The following is a 20,247-nucleotide window of genomic DNA, read 5'->3' as shown; positions in this document are numbered from 1 at the left end:
ACTCCCACCTAGGATTCTTTTATCTGCCTGTTCTTTTTCCTGGTCTTGCTTATCCAATTGCTTCCAGGCCTTTGTTCTCTTGAGGGTCCCACTGATACTTGAGATTTGTTATCAGAGCCATCCCCTCATATTGAAGCTTCTATGGTTTGTTCCAGCCCTATCAGAACCAAGGGACTAAAGAGTGGATTACTGCAAAGCTGTCCCAGGGGAAAAGGAGAGGCAACGCAGCTGAAAGTCTTACGTTTAATTGCTTAGAACCATCACTTAGGTCAGGAAATTTGCCCCTTTGTAAAGTTCTCTCTTGCATTTTCTTTTGTCGTTATTTTTATTTAACCAGATAAATGTTTGAGGTTTTTATTCTATTTTTCTTTTTTTGTGTTTGCACATTTTTTTCTTGGAGTGGGAAAGGCAGAGTGGTTGCTGAAGAGGGAAAAAGAGAAACCACTGATCGTTTTTTACAAATCATGCTGCCTCTGGGGACACAAGGCACAGATTCCCTTACATAGGTTGTAATTCTCTCCGAAGTCCACCATTTTCGTTTTCATTTACAGCAATCCACCTCCACATCTGTCTTCAGGTACTGCTCTGTAGCATCTTTGTGACTCCTTCTCTCTCTCCATTGCCAATGTAAGTCCTAATATCCATCCTCAAGCTCATTTCCTCAGTGCTAATTAACCCCACTTATAATGTTGATCAACAATCACATTTAAGCCCCCTGGACTTCATTTAGTGTTAGTCTTTGAAAATATTTTTTAAATAGGTTAGTGTGCAAAATAAGAAAATACCAAGTTGTGTAGTATATGTTGTGACATATGTACAGTAATATCTTCCATTACATATTTTAAATGTACTAGTAATAGGGTGACTTTTCACATATTGATCTCTTTAGTCTCCGAGATGAAAGATCTGAAGAGTAATCTTTCAGCTGTGAAGTCATTTGATCTGACTTGTTTTTCATTCTCATTGTGATTGCTGTGACTTACTCAAGTTGACCCAACTTGGAAATGGGCCTGTTGGCTTAAAAAAGACCACCTTTGCCTTAAAAATGTGGTCATTGATATTAGCAGCTGTTTCAGAAAATGTATTGCTCTAGCTGTGATACTAAAACTGGTAATTTTTAAATGTTATGTCCACTCTATATAATTTAATTATGAACTGGATATTTCAAGAAGCTTTCCTAGTCTGCTTTTTGGTGTATTTTAAATTTGAAATGCATCTTTGAACCTGTACAACTTCTGGATTGGCAATTATTGAGTTCACTGGAACCATCCTCACAGTCTAACACCCTGGTAATAAGGAAGGTGACTCCAGTCAATTGGAAATAAAGCAAATAATTTGCATTAGGCCCCCCCATAAATACTATCAACTCCCTAAACATCACTGCTGTCACTTCTACAGAAGCAAAGATGATGCAGTTGTAACACCTTTACCTCTTTACTTGAAAGCTGCCTTTTGCTGATTGTTTGCCATGTTAGTTTTAACTTTTTAAACTTTTGTTAGTTACTTCTATTTTACGAGTGGAGATCACAGTTTTCTCTGCTACCCTGGAATTTACTGGATTGCAGTCTTCTAAGAAGCAAAGAACCAGGTCTAATTTGTATTTAGCAAAATAGTGTTGGAGTAGACACTTGTAAGTTAGTAGAACACAGAATAATACTAAATGACTTAGACGAATCTTTTAATGCATGCTTTTAAATACACTCTTTGCAATGAATGGTCTTTTGTAGATCTCAAACAAAACGAAAAAGATAACTTTTTTTGTTTTCTTTTGACCCTTGCAGTCATAACTCTTTAACTTTTCAGTAAGCTCCCCCCCAAAAGTGCTCCTGCTTGTTTACAGTTATCGACAATCATGGTGTCTCTACCCACCCCAGAATAACAAGTTAATGATTTTTAAATAAGGTGCAAATCAAATGACATGTTGTTCCCCTCGCAACCCGGTAGGACTGTCTTGGGGAAGATGCAGCCTAGTAGACAATTTCGCAGGGTGACCCATTTTCAACACTGAGTGATAATTTTAAACCCGCCAGGAAAACTATACCAGACATTGTTGTGATGAAAACAACTGGGATGGGTTGGTGGTGGAGAGAATAAGAACCAATATAAAATTCGCCCAAAGCTACGTGTCGACCTAAGCCGCAGCTGCGGGGCGGGCGGGGCGCCCGGCACCTGCGTGGAGCGCCGGCCGGCGGGCGTGGCCTGCGGGCGTGGCGGCGGGGGGCGTGCCCGGGGCGTGGCCAGCCAGTGGCGCCGGCGGTTGAAAGTGGGTGGAGTTGCCCTTGGAGGCGGCACCGGCCCTGCGCCCCGAGGCCCGTCGCGCCCTATCGCGCCGGAGCCGAGTGGCCCCGCAGAGCCGGCGCGCTCCCGCCTGCAGGGGGAGGGTGGACGGGGCGCCGGCACCGGCCAGGCCGCGGCAGGCGCTGTTTCTCTTTCACTTTCCTTCCCTGTGAGGCCGGCGCACTGGAGAGCGAGGAGCGGCGACGGCGGCGGCGGCGGCGGCCGCGGGGTAGGTACTGGGCGGGCTTGAAAGTGGCCGAGGGGCCGGGACCTCGCCGCCTCCGCACCCCCAGTTCAAGTTTGGACCGGGAGGAGAAACGGCACCGGCACCTCCAGGCACCTGCCGCGGCCCGCGCCGTCTGGAACCGGGAGAGTTCTTCTGGGGCGGGGGCGGCCGGCCGGGATGCGGGGGCTTCGGAGGCGCGGCCTCCCTTCGGGGACGACGAGAGCGGCAGGCTGCGAGCGCCCGGCCCGGGAAGAGGCGGCGCGTCCGCCCCAGCTAGCCGGGGCCGGCGGAGCGGCGGCGTTCGCGGGGCCGCGCCACCTGCGGGCGGGCGGGGCGGACTTGTGCCTGGACCGCCCAGGGCCGTACTGCCGGGTCCCTCCGTTGGACGAGGTGGAAAAGTTCCCTGTCGCCGCTGCGCTGTCACTGCACGGACTTGTTTGCTTTCTCTTTTGGTGACAGTGCTCTGTTGCTTACGGTGTTCATACTGCCCCAGGTCCGGACCGTGCGTTTCCTCTTTTAGAGGACTTTCTCTTACTTGGAGCTTTTTGGCAAACCTACCTGTGGGAGAGAGGGGCCCTCAATCCCAGAGAATGCGCAGACCAAGGCGCGGATATGAAATGCTTTGCTGAAGGTCATGCAACTCTAAGGACCAAAACCCAGAGCTCCGTGTGTTAATTATGTTCCCTTTCTGCTACACCCTGCACACAATATTCCGAGCTGATGAGAGGATTAAACGCAGAACCTGTTCCTTGCACATTCTCAATGGCATGTGTGGATGGAATGATGCATTTTACTTTTCCGGTTACTTTTGTATGCTTATCTATGACTGAACAGTTAAGATAGGGGAAAAAGTTCCTGTTTATAGAATTAAACTTAGGAAACCATCTTTTTCACATCGTGTTTTCTAAGAAGTTACATTTATTATAAGAAACCTTTAAAACTTTTTTTAAAAAAGTAACCTTATATACAAGTCAGCTATGCTGAATGTGTCTGGAAAAAAATTGGTGACTTTCAGTTTTACTGTGAGCTAGTTTCATGTATATTGTCTCATTTAATACTCACCACTCTTAGGATGCTGACACTTATTTTCATTTTAAGGTTAACCACCCCCCCCCGGCTTAGGATCAATAACATTGCCCAGGTTATATATACATTTACTAAATTTGATCAGTTTCTATCAAGGATTTTTGTATCTAATAGAGGAGATGAAGAGTGACTATAACTATAAATCAAAATATGTAACAGGAGAGAAGTAAGGGATAAAAACTACAGAGAGGTTCAACTAAGTATAGCATTGGAGAAGGGATTTGTAGGACCTAGACCAGTGATTTTCAACCTTTTCATCTCATGGCACACATAAACTAATTACTAAAATTCTGCAGCACAACAAAAAGTATATTTTTGCCAACCTGACAAAAAATAGGTATAATTTTGATTCATTCACACTGGATGGCTGTTGTCATTTTTTTATTTGACAGTCTAAGGGAAGAGAGGTCACTGACCCTGACTTGACCAGTAAATAGTCAGGTATTGCATGTTTTAAAAATTCTTACACCACTGGTTGAAAATCACTGATCTAGGTGGAGGAGAGGAGGGACAGTTGAATAAAAGGCTTAGGGCCTGCAGAATGGATTGTGGGAGAGAGTGATCATTTCAGTTTGCTGAGTGTTGAAGGGTATGTTAAGGTCAGCCTGTGTGGGGTCTTATATAACAAGCTCCAAAATTTGCACATTTTTGGAACACGCAACACTTGGCTGCTAATATAATGGTATTAATATAGTATCAGGAATTTAACACTTTTTTTTCCTCATCTTTGAAATTGTTGTGGAAACAGATATGGAAAAGCAGAACCACCAAAAGGAGTAATGACCAACAATTTCATGACAGACCTGGATGCTAGTTCTCATGCCTCAGGCTATCCAGTTGGGAATTCCATACCGGCTCTTGAGATCAGACTTTCATCCAGTACTCTTCTTTATCTGAACTACTGAAGCCAGTCTCAGTTAACTACGAATGGCTACCCAAAGGAAACACCTGGTGAAAGATTTCAATCCTTACATCACCTGCTATATCTGTAAAGGGTATCTGATCAAGCCAACTACAGTGACGGAATGTCTTCATACCTGTAAGTAACCTTTCATGTCATACACCCATCGGAAGTTACACTTGCTCTTTTAAAATTACCACGTTTGGTTTTTATTTAGTTTTTAACTTTTAAAACAATGAGTATTCTAAGAATTAACTTTAAATATATTTTCAGGATTATCTTTGTCATTGGGATACCAGTGGCATGAAATTTTCTTTTGTTATTTAAATTCTCACAGTCGACTTTTATCTGATTTTTAAATGTTCTAAAATCATATCATTGGTTATAGTTTTTTATAAGTAAAGTATTTTAGGTTTTTTAACTTTTTAAATTTATACTGAAGGACTTAATCTTCTCAGAGGTTTTGTTAAAGTATGCATACTTTAATCTGTTTTTTAAACTACTTGATTGAGGTAAGGCTGACACACAAACAGCTGTAGGTATTTAATGCCTACAACTTGAAGAGTTTAGAGTTAAGTGCACCCTGGTGAGACTGTCACCACATCTGCACCATAAACACTCGGCACTTCCCACAATTCGCTCCCAGCCTCTTATTATTATTTTTTTTGTGTGTGATAAGAACACTTAACATTAAATAAATTTTCTTAGCAGATTTTAGGTGCACAAAACAGTATTGTACTCATAGGCATCATGTTGTACAGTAGATCTCTAGGACTTACTGGTATAACAAAAATTCTGTACCCTTCAACTAATAACCAGCAACCTCATCATCACCTGGGAGCTTGTTAGAAATGCAAATTAGCAGGTCCCACCCCAGTATTACTGAATAACAAACTCTGGGCACGGACACATCAGTGTGGATTTAACAAGCTCTCCAGGTGGAGAGCAGGATGACAGCTAGTCAGGGGTGTAGGGATTGAGTAGAAAGGCAAAAGAACTCGTGGATGTGGACACCAGGGTGGCGATTGCTGGGGGAGAGTGGGTGTAAGGGGACTAAATGGTAATGGATATGCAAATGGAAAAAATATATAATACAGATTTTCTACAGGTGATTCTAAAGGACACTCAAGTTTGAGAATCATTGTTCTAAGATGAGAGCTGTGGAATTCCTAACAAGTTTTTTTCTTACCTGCCCTGTTATGGAGAAAGAGAAATTTTTATAGCCACTTATGCCAGGATTTTACATGCTTTTGTGGTCCTGCCAATATGAATTTCTATTTCTATTTCAATGAAAGTAATTCCAGAACATTCTAGTTTAATGCATATCATGTGCACAAAAGTAGATGCTTTATGTATGTACTAGATTTAACTTTAGCTTTACAGTAACCTTGGAGAAATTTGGAGTAGATATGGGAAGAGAGGGTGTAAAGTTTTCATTTTGTGGTTGTGGAAACCTAGAGTTAAGTAACTTGCCTGGTATCACATCTAATGAGTAGTGGACCTGTATTTGCCTCCAGAGCTCCTGCTCTGAGATAAAATGGTCTCTCTCTCTCTCTCTCTTTTTTAATCCTGCTTTCATCTATACTCCATCTGCTGAACTGGCATGATATTATACAGGTGGTTTTAAACAGGAGCACAAAATAGAATCACCTGGAAATGGTTAAAATGGCAAATTTTATATTATATGTATTAAATTAAAAAAATAGAATCACCTAGGAGCTGTTTAAACATATACATGCTCAGAACTCCACCCAGAGAGGTTTGGTAGGTGTGTGGGGAGGTCTGAACAGGTATGTTTTGGAAAACCTCTCCAAGTGATGCTGGTGTATACTCCTTTGGGTATTACTGGCCCGTGCTGTTCAGTGGGCAGTTAACTGTGAATTGTCTGGAAATACTAAGTCATTGTTGCCCTGTATCATTATTTAACTTGAACAATTACAGTTAAATATCATCCAGCAGATATTAATTGAATACTTAGTGTGTGCATGCACCATTCTAGGCATGGAGGATACAGCAACGAACAAGTTAGTTTAAAAAAAAATCTCTGCTCTCAAGAAATTTTAGGGGAAACTAATAATATGTGCCACATTAATGATAAATGCTATGAAGAGGAACAAAAGCAGCTTGTAGATAAGAGAGATGGGGTTATTTTGTATAGAATGTCAGGGTTGGCCTCTTTGATATGATGAGATATGAACAGAAATCTTAAGGGATTGAGCTCTGTGAATGTCTGGGAAGAGTATTGTAGGCAGAGGGAAAATCAAGTACAAAGCCTTGAGGTAGGAATTCTTTTGGCAGGTTCAAGGAAGAACAGTTAAAAGGCTATTGCTGCAGGTCAGCTGAAAGATTCTAGGACTTTCACCTTGGGTAATGATGTGTGAGATGGAAGTGGGAAAGAGTGATTGGACTGGATGTCTTTTGGAGGAAGAGTCAATAGGACATGGCTAATCTCGAGTGGGGACTTTATCTTATACTTCCATGTTTCCCACTGTACCAAACATGGCACCCAGACCCGGTCCACATTCTGTTTTGTTGTGCTGCTTCTAACATTTGTGCATTGTTTTTATATTTGGATGTATCTTGCAATAACTGCCAACTCTGTTTGGAAGATAAGAAAACACAAATTCTTTTTTTCTCCCTACCTATTTAATATAGATAGATTTTATATCTGTTCTCGAAGAAAAAGTATTTGGAACATAATGAAATCCCAATTTAAATGTTACTTCTTTGGAGGAAAACCCCAAAATCCGAGAAGTATAAATAATCAGTTTATAAGCAAGGGTTATGTTTATGTTTGCAACAGCAGTTTAAGGTATAAGGGGTAGTGACAGTTTAACTGCACAAGTCATTCTGGCCTGAAAAATCCCTTGGAAGTCATCAAGCCTCTTTACTGAGAGAGAGTGGAAATGGCAGAAGTGTAATTAAAAGACCGTGGTAAATCACAAGTGTGGCCTTTTATCACCAACAGAAAACATGGAATAGAGTAAATGATGGAGTCAGGGACTCAACCCCAGCGTCTAAGGAGACCTGAGGATTCTGTAGAGCCGCCCTTTATGCACTTTCCAGTCCTTGGATTTCTATTTTTTTGTTGTTGTTTGTAGTTATATTAGGGCTTATAATGCAAAAATTATCCCACTTGCAAAATATTGCCTTATTTATATCAATAAAATCAATAGTACCACAAGGCAGCATTCCTCAGTAATTGGTTGGGGCTTTGCTGTTACCTGTTTTTCTCATGGGTCCTGTGGGCCGGATTGGGTGGTATCGTGACTGGGGAGCAGTGTGAAGTAGAAAGTAAGACGGCCAGGTGGGACAGGAGGAACCGGAGAAGCATCAAGTGACATTTTGATACCTCGTAATATTTTCAATCTTGGTTTAGTCATATAAAAAGAATATCTTACTAAGATTGTATAAAGACTCTAAGTTTATGATACTATAAGTAAAGAGTAGTTCTCTTTATGAAAACTAATTAGGAAGTTTGAAATATATAAATTGGAGCTTTATTATTGGAGAGCAAAACCAGGTATGGAATTTGCCCTTCTGGACTTCCTGGTCAAGTGAAGAAAGACTGAGTAATCAGTTAAGAAATGTGTAAGATAAAATTGGATGTTGATAAGTGTGATGAAAATAATGAAACAGAATGATAAAATAAGAGGTATGTGTCAGGATATGGCAGCAGAATGGAATGCAAGGGAAGGAAATAAAGTGTTTTCTGAAATTCCTAAAGCCACAGGTCTTAGGCCTCCTCAGGCAAAGACATTAATTTGGGGGTCGGGCTGCAGCACAGGTGCATTGGGGTGGGAAGGAGGGATCATGATTGGGTCTTCCATTGGGACATGGATAAATGAATTTGCTTTGCTCTTTTTTGAAAATACTCTGCAGAGGCAATTCAGCTCTTTTTCTCATCAAATCAGAAAGGTTGTTGCTGTCCCACTCTTCCGTTGAGAAATTCTGGAGCTGACACTGACTGGCTCCCCTGTATATGTAGCAAGAAAGGCGGAAAGGAGCTGCGGGTGGCCGACTGCAGCAGCCTTGACATTCTCAGCAGTCCAGCTCGGTGGAAGAAGAAAGGGGCAAGCCGGTCGGAAGGAGGGGGGAGGGAGAGGTGGCAGGGCAGGCTGCCTCCTGGGTTCCTGGCAGGGAGTGGGGGGGGGACTTACAGTGCCCTACTAACACCACTTCCCTTTGGCAGGCCAAGGACATTCTGTAAAAAGATAAAAATTTTAAATGAGGTAAACATTTAAAACATGAGTTTTTAGTTTTAAATACTCAGCACTAGAAGAACTAAATCTACATCAACTGTGGTTATAACTCTATAAGTTAATTTTAATAATTAAACAAACCTAAGGAAATAAACATTCATACAATTATTGAATTTTTAAAAACAATTAGATGTCAGGCACTTGCTAGCCACTAGGGTAGAGTGGTTAAAAAAAGGATAAACTTTGAACTTAATCTATCACTCTATCAAGCAAAACTTCTCATAAGACAAGAAGACATTTCTGCACATGTATTTGGATCTGTGTTTTTCTTTCTTTGTGAACTCATGTACTCTGAGACAGCAACTACCTATGCCGATCTCTCCCAGATCCTTATTTCTGGCATAGTCCTTTCCTCTGAGCCTCGCAATCCCACGGAATGTCTGCTCAGATGTCCTGAAACTGCCTGGAACCCAATGTATCTACAAATGAGTGAGTAGGATTCCAACACTCAGTTGGCCAAACAGGAAATAGGCTTCATACTTGAGTCTCTTTACCCTCACTACTACAACAGGGACAAAGTCCTGACTGGTCCCTCTCTTTAATATCTCTTAAATCTGTCACTTCACTTCCTTCCCCTGTGACCGTTTGTTCTGGCATTCATTACTTCTCACCAAAGTCACTGCGGCCTACTCCTAACCAGAATCATAGTGGTGATTTTTTAAACATTTTACTGTCTTCAGCACTCTTTAGCTGACCCAAAATTTCCTAAAAATAACCTAGTACCCTTAGGATAAATTGAAGCTACTTAATAGATTTCTCTGTCCCACCTTCCAAAACACACTTGCAAATAATTGGTTTAGCAGCTTGCTCTGCTTGGAATGCACGTCTCCTATATACCTGGCTAGCAGGTACCCATTCTTCAAAAATCATCTTCGCATATGCTGCCATCTGCTACCACAGACACACTTGGGTTAAGTATATTCTTAGTACCTAATACTTGAGTGCTCAGTAAAAGCCTAAATGAATAAATAGCCAGTCAGTCCATTATTTTATTGTGTGTTTTTTCCTTCCAGAGATTCAAATGCAGCAATAAGTAGCTTAAAAGGCATGTAGATAGTGTTGTTTAGGACTTTAAAAGTTTTGAAAAACTGTCTTCTAAAGTATATAGGTGGGAGTCTTGTGGGCCTTGAGTGAGGTGAGGGAGAGATGCTGGGTTGGGGACTAGAGATTGGTGGCTTTAGGTTAAGGGATGCTCTAGCTCTTGCACTCGGGTCCTGAGAAACTTTTTGAGGTCACTTAGAGTGTACTTGCTGGTGGCCGTATAGGTGGTTGACTTAAAATGGAAGACTGTTCACCAAACTGAGAACAAAGGAGCTTTGTCCCAGCAGTTAGAATGTGAAGAATACAGTGTGTTGATTCTTAATTCTCTTGTGGTTAGAAGTCTGCTTTAAGAACCTAATGATTCTTTCCTCAGGAAAAAAGAGAAGTTTTAGACATAAAATTCTGTGGTACAAGATAGGATTTCTTCATTTTGTCCTTTGAAAGATTATGGCATGAATCCTCTAAGAATGAATTCTTTGGAAAAACACATTGCTGTACTTAGTTTTTATATATATATATATATATATTTTTTTTTTTTTAAATTTATTTTTAGAGCAAAGGGAAGGGAGGGAGGAAGAGGGAAACATTGATGTGCGGTTGCCTCTTGTGCGCCTCCTGCTGGGGACCTGCCCTGCAACCCAGGCATGTGCCCTGACTGGAAATCAAACCTGCAACCCTCTGTTGTACTTAGTTTTTAACTTACACAAAGAACAAAGGTTAATTGGTAATTAGATATAGTTGACGTGACAGTTAAGGAACTTAGTGATTTTATGTGGTGATATGGGAGAATGAAGGAGTAACTTAATCCTAAAATACTAAAATATAAGTACTACCAACCATTTTTTTTGAACAAGTCTTATAAATACACAAGTATTTATGTTATGGAAAACTTTTGATACATTGATACTCGATGTTTAAACATCTTATGCTATGCTTATTGTTCAAGGCGCATTCACCAGACTAGTGGCATCCACCAGCAGCATCACTGGGGAACTTGTTAGAAGGGCTTACCTGTGGGCTTTACTGTAGAGCTCCTGAGTCAGAATCTCTGGGGAGAAGGCCAAAAATCTGGGTAAGGACAATTCTTCGGGTGATTCTGTGGTACACTGCAGTTTGATAAACACTGCTCTGGACCACACATTAATAATACTAGCATTTCTTGAACTAGGCAGTTTGTACTTTTAATCACGTAGTAATTAAAGGCCAATGAAAGATTAAACTAATGTATGTCATTTTATTGAATGTCATACATGGGATCATGAACTTTACTTTCATTGTCATAATCTTCCCAAGGAACCTTCTAGTTCTAGACAGTATTATTTAGTCATCCAGCAAATGTTTATCAGCACCTACATTTTGCCAGTCTTTATTCTGGCCAGTGGAAACAAGACAGACGTAGTTCGTGCCCTCCTAGAATTTGTTCTAATAGGAGAGGCAGATAACACACAAGTAAACAGTGTAATTTCAGGTGCTATGTGTATCAAATGCTATGAGGAAAAATAAAACAGAAGGTATTTATTGAGAGTTACCATTTGAACAGAGACCAAAATAACAGGAAAGAGCAACTGATGAGGTTTGGGGTCAGAATATTTCAGATTCCTATTCCGGTGTTTTCCACAGAGACTCCGAAAGGCTAAGGAACGTAGCTAATGAGCGAGAGAGCTGGGGTCTGAGTCCTGGGTGGCTGACTCAGACACATCTTCATATTCAGTTGTCACTTTCCTAATTTTCTTTCTGCTTGGCTGTGTTTTCTAAAATTTCTTTAACAACATGTGAATTTAAATTGTATACAGAATGAGCCTCTTTAACTATGTTTTCATGACTGTATACCTGCCTCTCTCTCTACACGCATAAATACATATATACATACCAAGACATGATTTGAATATATTATCCATCCCAAATAAGTAGCCATCATAATGAAGAAAACATGTAAATTGAACTTTCTAATAATGTACTCTTTATAAAATTTGACCTTTATAGTTAAGACTTTTTTTAAGAATGAAAATCAAAGGTCTATCAAAGTTTTTGATCCCATCAAAGAACTGTTAGAACTAATGAATGAATTGGATAAACTTGCAGGATACATAATCACTGCAGAATAATCTGTTGTGTTTCTGTGTGCTGACAACAAACTACCAAAAGAGAAATGAAGAAAACAACCCCATTTGTAATTGCATCAGAAAGAATAAAATATTTAGGAATAACTTTAACCAAGGACATGATAGACTTGTATATAGAAAACTGTAAGACATTAATAAAAGAATTAAAGAAGATACAAATAAATGGAAAGATATTCCATGCTTATGGATTAGGTGACTTAATATTATTAAAATGTGTCCATACTACCCAAAGCAATATACAGATTCAGTGTTATCCCTATCAAAATCCCAATGGCATGTTTTTATAAAAATAGAACAGTACTAAAATTTGTATAGAATTTTAAAAGACCCCAAATAGCCAAAGCCATCTTGAGAAAAAAGAACAAAACTAGAGGCATTATGCTCCCTGATTTCAAATTTATAGTAATTAAAACAGTGTGATATTGTCATAATAATGGACACAGATATCAATGGAACAGGATAGAGGAGCCAGAAATAAACACACATATATGCTCAATTAATTTACAGCAAAGGAGCCAAAAATATAAAATGAGCAAAGAAGCAAAGAATAATCTCTTCAATAAATGGTGGGAAAATCAGACAGCCACAGCAAAATAATGAAACTGGACCATTATGTTATACAATAAACAAAAAATGAACTGAAGATGGATTAAAGACTTGAAAGTAAGCCCTGACCAGTGTGGCTCACTTGGTTGGAGCATTGTCCAATAGACCAAAAGGTCACTGGTTGATTCCCATTCCGGGCACATGCCCAGGTTGCTGGTTTGATTGCCCCTGTTCCGGTGGGAGGCAGGGGAATAGGAGAAGGCAACCAACTGAATTCTCTCCCTCCTCTCTCTCCTCTCTCCTCTCTCCTCTCTCCTCTCTGTCCCTCTCCTCTCTGTCCCTCTCCCTCTCCTCTCTCCCCTCTCTCCCTCTCTCCCTCCCTCCCTCCCTCCCCCCCCATCTCTCTTTGTCTGTCTCCCCCTCTTCCCTGTCATCCTCTTTTGCTCTGTTCCTCTCTCTCTAAAAGCAATAAAAAATATTCTCAGGTAAAGATTTTAAAAAAGGCTTAAAAGTAAAACATGCCTGAAACCCTAACACTCCTAGAAGAGAACGTAGATGGTAAGCTCCTTGACATAGGTCTTAGCAATGATTTTCTGAATGTAACACCAAAAGCAAAAATAAACAGTTAGTACCATATCAAACTAAAAAGCTTCTGTACAGCATAGGAAACTAGCAACAAAATGAAAAGGCAGCCTATTGAATGGGAGAAGATCATTGCAAATCATATATCTGGTAAGTGGCTAATATCCAAAATATAGGAAACCGATACAACTCAATAGCTAAAGAACAATCTGATTTAAAAATGGGCAGAGGATTTGAATAGACATTTTTCCAAAGCCATACATATGGCCAGCAACAGGTACATGAAAAAATGCTCAACATCACCAATCATGAAGGAAACGCAAATGAAAACTATAATGCAGTATCTCCTCACACGATCAGAATGACTATTATCAGACAGAGGCAGTGTCATGTTGGTGAGAATGTGGAGGCAAGGGTGCCCTTCTGCACTGCTGGTGGGAATACAGATTGCTGTAGCTGCTATGGAAAACAGTACAGAGGTTCCTCAAAATACTCAAAATTGAACTGCCATATGATCCAGCAATTTCACTTCTGGGTATTTATTGAAAGAAAACAATACACTAACTTGAAAAGATATATGGACCCCCATGTTTATTGCAGCATTATTTATAATAGGCAAGATATGGAAACCTAAGTATCCATCAGTGGATGAATAAAGAAAGTATGGTACACACACAGGAATATTATTCACTGATAAGGACAAATGAAATGTTGCCATTTGTGACAAAGTGAATGGACATTATGCTAAGTGAAATAAGTTAGAGAAAGACAAATAATGGATGACTATGATTTCTCTTGTAGGTAGAATCTTAAAAAAGGTTTTAAAATTCCACACTGATATCTACATAGAGAATAGATTGGTGGTTGCCAGAGGCTGGGGGAGAAACAAGTGAACTGTTTTTTGTTTTGGGGGTTTCTTTTTTTTTTTTTGGTTTAAATAAATTATTTATCTTTTTTTAAGAAAAAAATCAAAGGCTTAAGTAGAAGTTATATTAAAGCCTCAGTGGGTATAGATATAATGTTTTAGGTTGTACTGGAAATGAGTTTGCTGGTATACTGATGTTACATATTTCAAACAGTATTTTAGCAGTAACTAGTCATTCATTGATGAAAATGATTATAGTGCTCATTTTGATGATTCTTTTTAAATAAGGAAGAATAATTATGGGTCTTAGACAATCTAGGTGTCACCTATTAGTAATAATATTAAAGAAGAATTATATGAGATGTGTGCTTCTACTTTTGAACTATGCCTTAGATAGTAAAGAATGTTTAAACAGTTGAACAAAGTATCATAGTGGACACTAAAAAACAAAACTAGGGGATAACAGATAAAAAATGAAATTGTCTTTCATATTGGCTTCTGAGAATAAATTAGATCTGGATCAGAGTGAGTTGGGACTTATATTATGATAGATTGAAAGAAAATGTATGACCTCAAATACGTATTCAGAATTAGAAACCAGGGTCAGTGTGCAGGTATGTTTAACAGTCCAGCAGAAAGGTTGACTATAAACATTAAGAATAAGTAGAGTCTAGTCTGTACAAAAGACAAAAGATAATTTCATTTTATTACTTTAAAGACTCTTCATAACTACTGATGCTTCGTAACACTGGTTTTTACCAGATTACTATATTATATTAAAAATTTAAATACCAGTGAAGCAAAGCTATGTTCCCTCAGAGGCTCAACCACTGACATTTCTTACTCAGTTAACAGAAAATAATTATTGCGTTTAATAAGACTAAAATAGATTTTAGTTTATGCTGAATTAACTCATTTTAGTTGTCAAAAAATTTGTAAACTCAGATTCTTTTTTTTTTTTTTTAACAAATAGTTTTGTAGTCTCTCTTTTTTTTTTTTTAAGATTTTATTTAGTTATCTTTAGAGAGGAGGGAGAGAAACATCAGTGTACGGTTGCCTTTTTTGGGCGTCCCCTGCTGGGAATTGGCCTGCAGGGAACTGGCCTGCAACCCAGGCATGTGCCCTGACTGGGAATCGAACCGCGATCCTCTGGTTTGCAGGCCTGTGCTCAATCCACTGAGCTACACCAGCCAGGGCAGATTCTCTTTCTGCGATTTGAAAAACATGGGTCGATTTCTGACTTGACTAAAATAGTACACTTGTGGATCCTAGAATCTTGGCTCCCTTTGCTGTCCCTAACCCTTCTATCCTTGTTTATTCTTCAAGTATTTACTTAGCTCTTCCTTCTCCAGGTACAGTTCTGGGCAACATAGTGGGCAATAAGTAATATGATTGGTATAGAAAAAGTAATGTGAGTGGTATAGAAAAGGGGAGAGCCAGGCTGGGTAAGAGGATTAGGACAGTCAGTGGGAAGTTGTTACCATTTAAAATAAGCCTCTGTTTACGGTAGACCTGATTACAAAAGTACTATTTGACTAGATTTAAAGAAGTGGGCATTTACAAGTCTGAGGGAAGAGTATTCCAGGTACAGGGAGTAAATAGCAAGAGCAAAGGGTCTAAGGGTCTCAACATGTGCTTGACATGTTGAGAATTGGTCAGGAGGCCAGTGTGTCTGGACAGCAGTGAGCAAAGGAGAGTTCAGAGGGGTGACGGGGGGGATGTGGGCCCCAGGCACATTGTGCAGCTCTCTTAGGGCCATTGTAGGGAGTTAGCTTTTCCTCAGAGAAACGACCCATTTCAGGCAGGATTTTGATTGAGGAATGACACTACCCGATTTAGGTTTGAAAGCATCACTCAGACTACTGTTGAAAACAGACCTGGTGAGAGACTGTTGTATAAGTCCAAGCAACAGATGATGATGGCTTGCACCAAGGTGGCGGTGGTGGTGATAAAACCAATTAGATTCTAGTTATATTTTGAAGGTAGAGCCAAATTTGCTAATGAACTGCTTAGGAGTCATGAAAGAAAAAGGAGTCAAGTACTTAAGTCTGTCTTTTAAAAAAACTGTAAATATTATTACTTATGCTATTACAGTTGTCCCCATGTTTTCCCCCTTTGCTCACTTCCACCCAGCTCTGGAGTTAAGGCAGTCTTAAAGGATAGCTGTTAAGAGTTTGGTATGAGAAAGCTGAGGGATAAAGATGTCATCAGACTTCTGCCAAGGTAGAGGCATAGGTGGAGACGCCATGCTTTCTCACACAACCAAGTTTAGAGACAATAAAATATTAGCAACAGAAAACACAGCCAGAACACAGAAAATTGAACTTTTCGGAAGTCTGATAACAACAAATTCTTCAGCCTGACCGGTAAGAGGGGCGAAACCAGCAGCTGATGGAGCGGGGTTGCACAGGAAAACTTGGTCAGACGGACTCAGGCGCATGGATCCCAGGCATGGGGTTGCAACCTGTGGACCCAGTGAACGACCCAGTGAGCGAGCGTTGGAACCAGCGAGGGCGCAGGGCGGTGGGTTGACTGTGGTCCCACATTTGTGCCCAGATGGACCAGCGAGGGAGTGGGCGGTAACATGGGACCGAGCAGGTCCCAGCCGCGAGAGGCAGCAGAGAGGGCCGCCATTTCCCCACTCTGACCCCGCCCCTGCATACAGCCTCAGAAGTCAGCGACCTGAGAGGCCCTGGCCTGGTGAACACCTAAGGCTCCGCTCCTCATACTTAACTGGTGCAAATAGACCAAAAATGGCTCAAGAAGATCTCAAAGCCCCAGAGCCCATAAATCTAAGCGACGAAGAAATAGCAAAACTTTCAGACGCACAGTTCAAAACACTGGTGATCAGGATGCTCACAGAACTGGTGGATTTTAGTCACAAATTGGAGGAACATATGAAGGCTAAACTAATTGAAATGAAGGGAAATGCACAGGAAACCAATAGTAATGGAAAGGAAACTGGGACTCAAGTCAAGGGAGTGAACCAGAAGGAAGAAAATAATGGCCAAACAGGAAAATATGAAGAAACAAGAATTCAAAAAAATGAGGAGAGACTTAGGAACCTCCAGGACATCTTTAAATGCTCCAACATCTGAATTATAGGGGTACCAGAAGGGGGAAAGGAACAGCCATAAGTGGAAAACTTATTTGAACAAATAATGAAGGAGAATTTCCCCAATCTGGCAAAGGAAATTGACTTCCAGGAAATCCAGGAAGCTCAGAGAGTCCCAAAGAAGTTGGACCCAAGAAAGAACACACCAAGGCACATCATCATTAGCCAAGATCAAAATGAAGGAGAGAATCCTAGAAGCAGCAAGAGCTAAGGGGACAGTCACCTACAAAGAAGTTCCCATCAGACTGTCAGTGAATTTCTCAAGAGAGACCTTATAGGCAAGAAAGGGCTGGAAAGAGGTATTCCAAGTCATGAAATCCAAAGACCTACAACCAAGATTGCTCTATCCAGCAAAACTTTCATTTAGAATGGAAGGACAGTTAAAGTGCTTCTCAGATAAGATCAAATTCAAGGAGTTCATCATCACCAAGCCCTTATTATATGAAATGTTAAAGGGACTTACCTAAGAAAAAGAAGATAAAAAACATGACCAGTGAAAGGACAGCAAACTCACAGTTATTAAGAACCACACCTAAAACAAAAGCAAACTAAGAGGACAGCTAGATCAGGAGCAGAACCATAGAAATGAAGATCTCATGGAGGGTTAGCAACAGGGGAGTGAGAGGAGGAGAAGGGCAGAAAATAAGTAGCATAGATGGTAGGTAGAAAATAGGGGGAAGGGCAAGAATAGTATGGGAAGTATAGAATCTAAAGAACTTGAGACACATGGTCATAAACTAAAAGGGGGGAATGGTGGGGGCGGGGGTGCAGGGTGGAGGGGAATGAAGGGGGGAATAGAACAACTGTAATGGCATAATCAATAACATTTAAAAAAATGTCATCAGATCCTATAGGAAAAGTTGAAGGCTGTTTTTTAAGACATCTAAGTGGAGATGTCTAGTTGGGAGTTGGACATGTGAGTCTGGAGAATATCAGCATATAGATCATATTTAAACAATGAGACTACTGCGGAAATGAGTACTCACTTCTAGATGAGAGAAGAGGACTGAGGATGGAGCTCTGGGGCACTGAGGAGGAAGAGTCAGGGAGACAGGAAGAAAACAAAATGTGGGATCATGGGAGGCAAAGCACACACGTAGTGTCGAGAAGAAGGGGTAGTTGAGTCAGCTGTGCTGAGTAAGATGGGACTGAGAGAAGACCACTAGATTTAGCAACACAGGCCATGGGTAATCTTGTCAAGCAGTTTCAATGGAATGTGAAGGGCTGAAAGCCTGCATAAGTGTGAGAATGGAACAATTTTAAATGTCCTGGTTTTGATGATTATGCTATGATTATGTAAGTATTTTATCTTAAGGTTTAAAAAAAGTGAAAAAAAGAATGGGAAAAGGGGAATTGGAGGGAGTGAGTATAGGTAGCTCTGAAATGGAGTAGTAGCTGACAAGGGAAATGGGGTCAGCAATTTTTGTTTTGTTTTAAGATGGGGCATATGTTTGAATGTTGATGGGAATCTTCAGTAGATAGCAAAAGACTGACGTAGGTGAAAGGGAAGAATGCTGAAGCAGTGTTCTTAGGTCACTGGGAGGGGGTCGAGTGCACAGAGCGGAGATCGAGTTTGGATAGGCACATGGAAGCTCTGGAAATAAGCAAGAGCACTAAGTATGGATGCTAGTCATGTGGTGGTATCTTTGTCTAAGATTTTTACTTTTGTTTTTAATAAGATAGAAAGCAAGGTCATCGTGGAGAGTGAGATTGGGGGAGATATGTTGTGGATTTGAGGAGAGAGGGAAGGTATTTGGAGATCATAATGGACTTGCAGCATCGAGTATGAGTGCCTGGCAGATGAAGGACCCACTCTAGGTTCATAGTCATGGATTTAAGGTGAGACACCAACGAGCACAGTGCATATTTTTCTTCCACAGCTACAATTTTGTATAAGCAGAATATGTTGGATTTAGCCAGGATTAATAGTTTAACTGAGCCAGTATGACGAAAAAGAGAGGTAGAAAAGTTGAACTAGAGAAGAACCAAGTTTCTAAGAGTATGTATAGGGAAGTGATGACTCCGATTGACCACAGAATTTATATCGATCAGGAGGGGTATGAGGGCATTGCTGCACTCACCAAGCTAGCAAGTTCTACCCAAACCTTAGAGTCCCATTTAACTCCTTAAGCCTGTCTGTGAAAGTACAGCCTTCCTGGACATTTTGGTCTCCTGGCATGCCTGATGTAAGATCCTTCTGCTTTGCTGCCTGCTTCTCTGTCAGGCTGAAACAAAAGCATTCTTCGTAGTAGAAAGTAATGCTATGCTTGGTGTTCTCCATGAAATTGCAACTCACGTAGGCCTTCAAAAGAAATGTGCCATTTATAACAGAAGAGAAGAAAGGTGTTTATTAGTTCCTTATACAAGTAAAACCAGGAAGTACTGTCTCATGGAAGCACATATTCTGGAAAACTTTGTGAAAATATTGTCAGTTTCTCCTGTAAGAATATTATGAAAATCAGGAAGTTGATGCCTCTTCTCTTTGCAGATCACCACAGTTTACTTGTAGACTCTTAGCAGATAACAGATGAAGTTTTCCAAGCAAACTGTACCAAGTGAGTGTTAATCAAGAAGAGCACACACAGACGGTGACAGTGTTTCAGGGAGAAAAAAATACACGCTTCTGTGTTAACAGATAAAACCAGTGCATTAGGATGATTTTAATAAAGAAGTTAGCATTTGATCACTTTTAATAAACAGAACATTACTAATGAATGACATCACCAAAGGCATGAAAGAAAACACTGTTGTCTTATTATCAATGATAGCAGAATTAGTGCCCAAGAAGAGAAATTTGTGTAGATTACTTTGCATCCTCAGAGCTGGGAAACTAGCTCTCTGGTACATAGAGATGTGGATATATCCAAGATAGCAACAACAAATGCTCCTTGTACCCATTGGGAAGAACACCACCCTCCCCAGCCTATCAAGACTTGAAAATAAAGATGTAGGAGAGCCTTTTGTTAAACTATGAAATCAACATGCAGTAGTGCTTCAGAACAGGTGTAAAGTGAGGAGACAGAATATGGTAGCTCCTAGACCAGTGGGACTGTGCTAGAATTGTATTAAACGTGAAGTTAAGGAAGGAAGGAAGGAATGTGTAATGGAGAAGTGTTGGTCAATTTGGACCCTCCAGTCCAGAAAAAGATGTATCGTACATGCAAATAAAGGAAGTTCCCATTCAGGTGAAGCAATATGTAGAAAATACCATGCTTGAGTTGTA

General features: G+C 40.4%; 1 protein-coding gene across 3 annotated transcripts in view; it reads left to right on the top strand.

Moving 5' to 3' along the window:
- The window catches only part of PCGF5 (polycomb group ring finger 5), a 120,143-nt gene that overhangs the window by 46,400 nt on the left and 53,496 nt on the right, over positions 1-20,247 (top strand). For 2 of the 3 annotated variants that reach the window (XM_053663829.1, XM_037156678.2), the window contains exon 2: positions 4,338-4,628. In XM_053663829.1, coding sequence (XP_053519804.1) covers positions 4,517-4,628 — 112 coding nt within the window. In that variant the 5' untranslated portion in view covers positions 4,338-4,516. Of the gene's footprint in view, positions 1-2,314; positions 2,507-4,337; positions 4,629-20,247 lie in introns of those variants that run through there. The other variant, XM_037156677.2, reaches the window with a different exon arrangement.

The sequence above is a fragment of the Artibeus jamaicensis genome, unplaced genomic scaffold, assembly GCF_021234435.1.
Source record: "Artibeus jamaicensis isolate MK-2021 breed Jamaican fruit bat unplaced genomic scaffold, CSHL_Jam_final contig_332, whole genome shotgun sequence".
NCBI lineage: Eukaryota > Metazoa > Chordata > Mammalia > Chiroptera > Phyllostomidae > Artibeus > Artibeus jamaicensis.
This window is presented reverse-complemented; position numbering and strand designations above follow the sequence as displayed.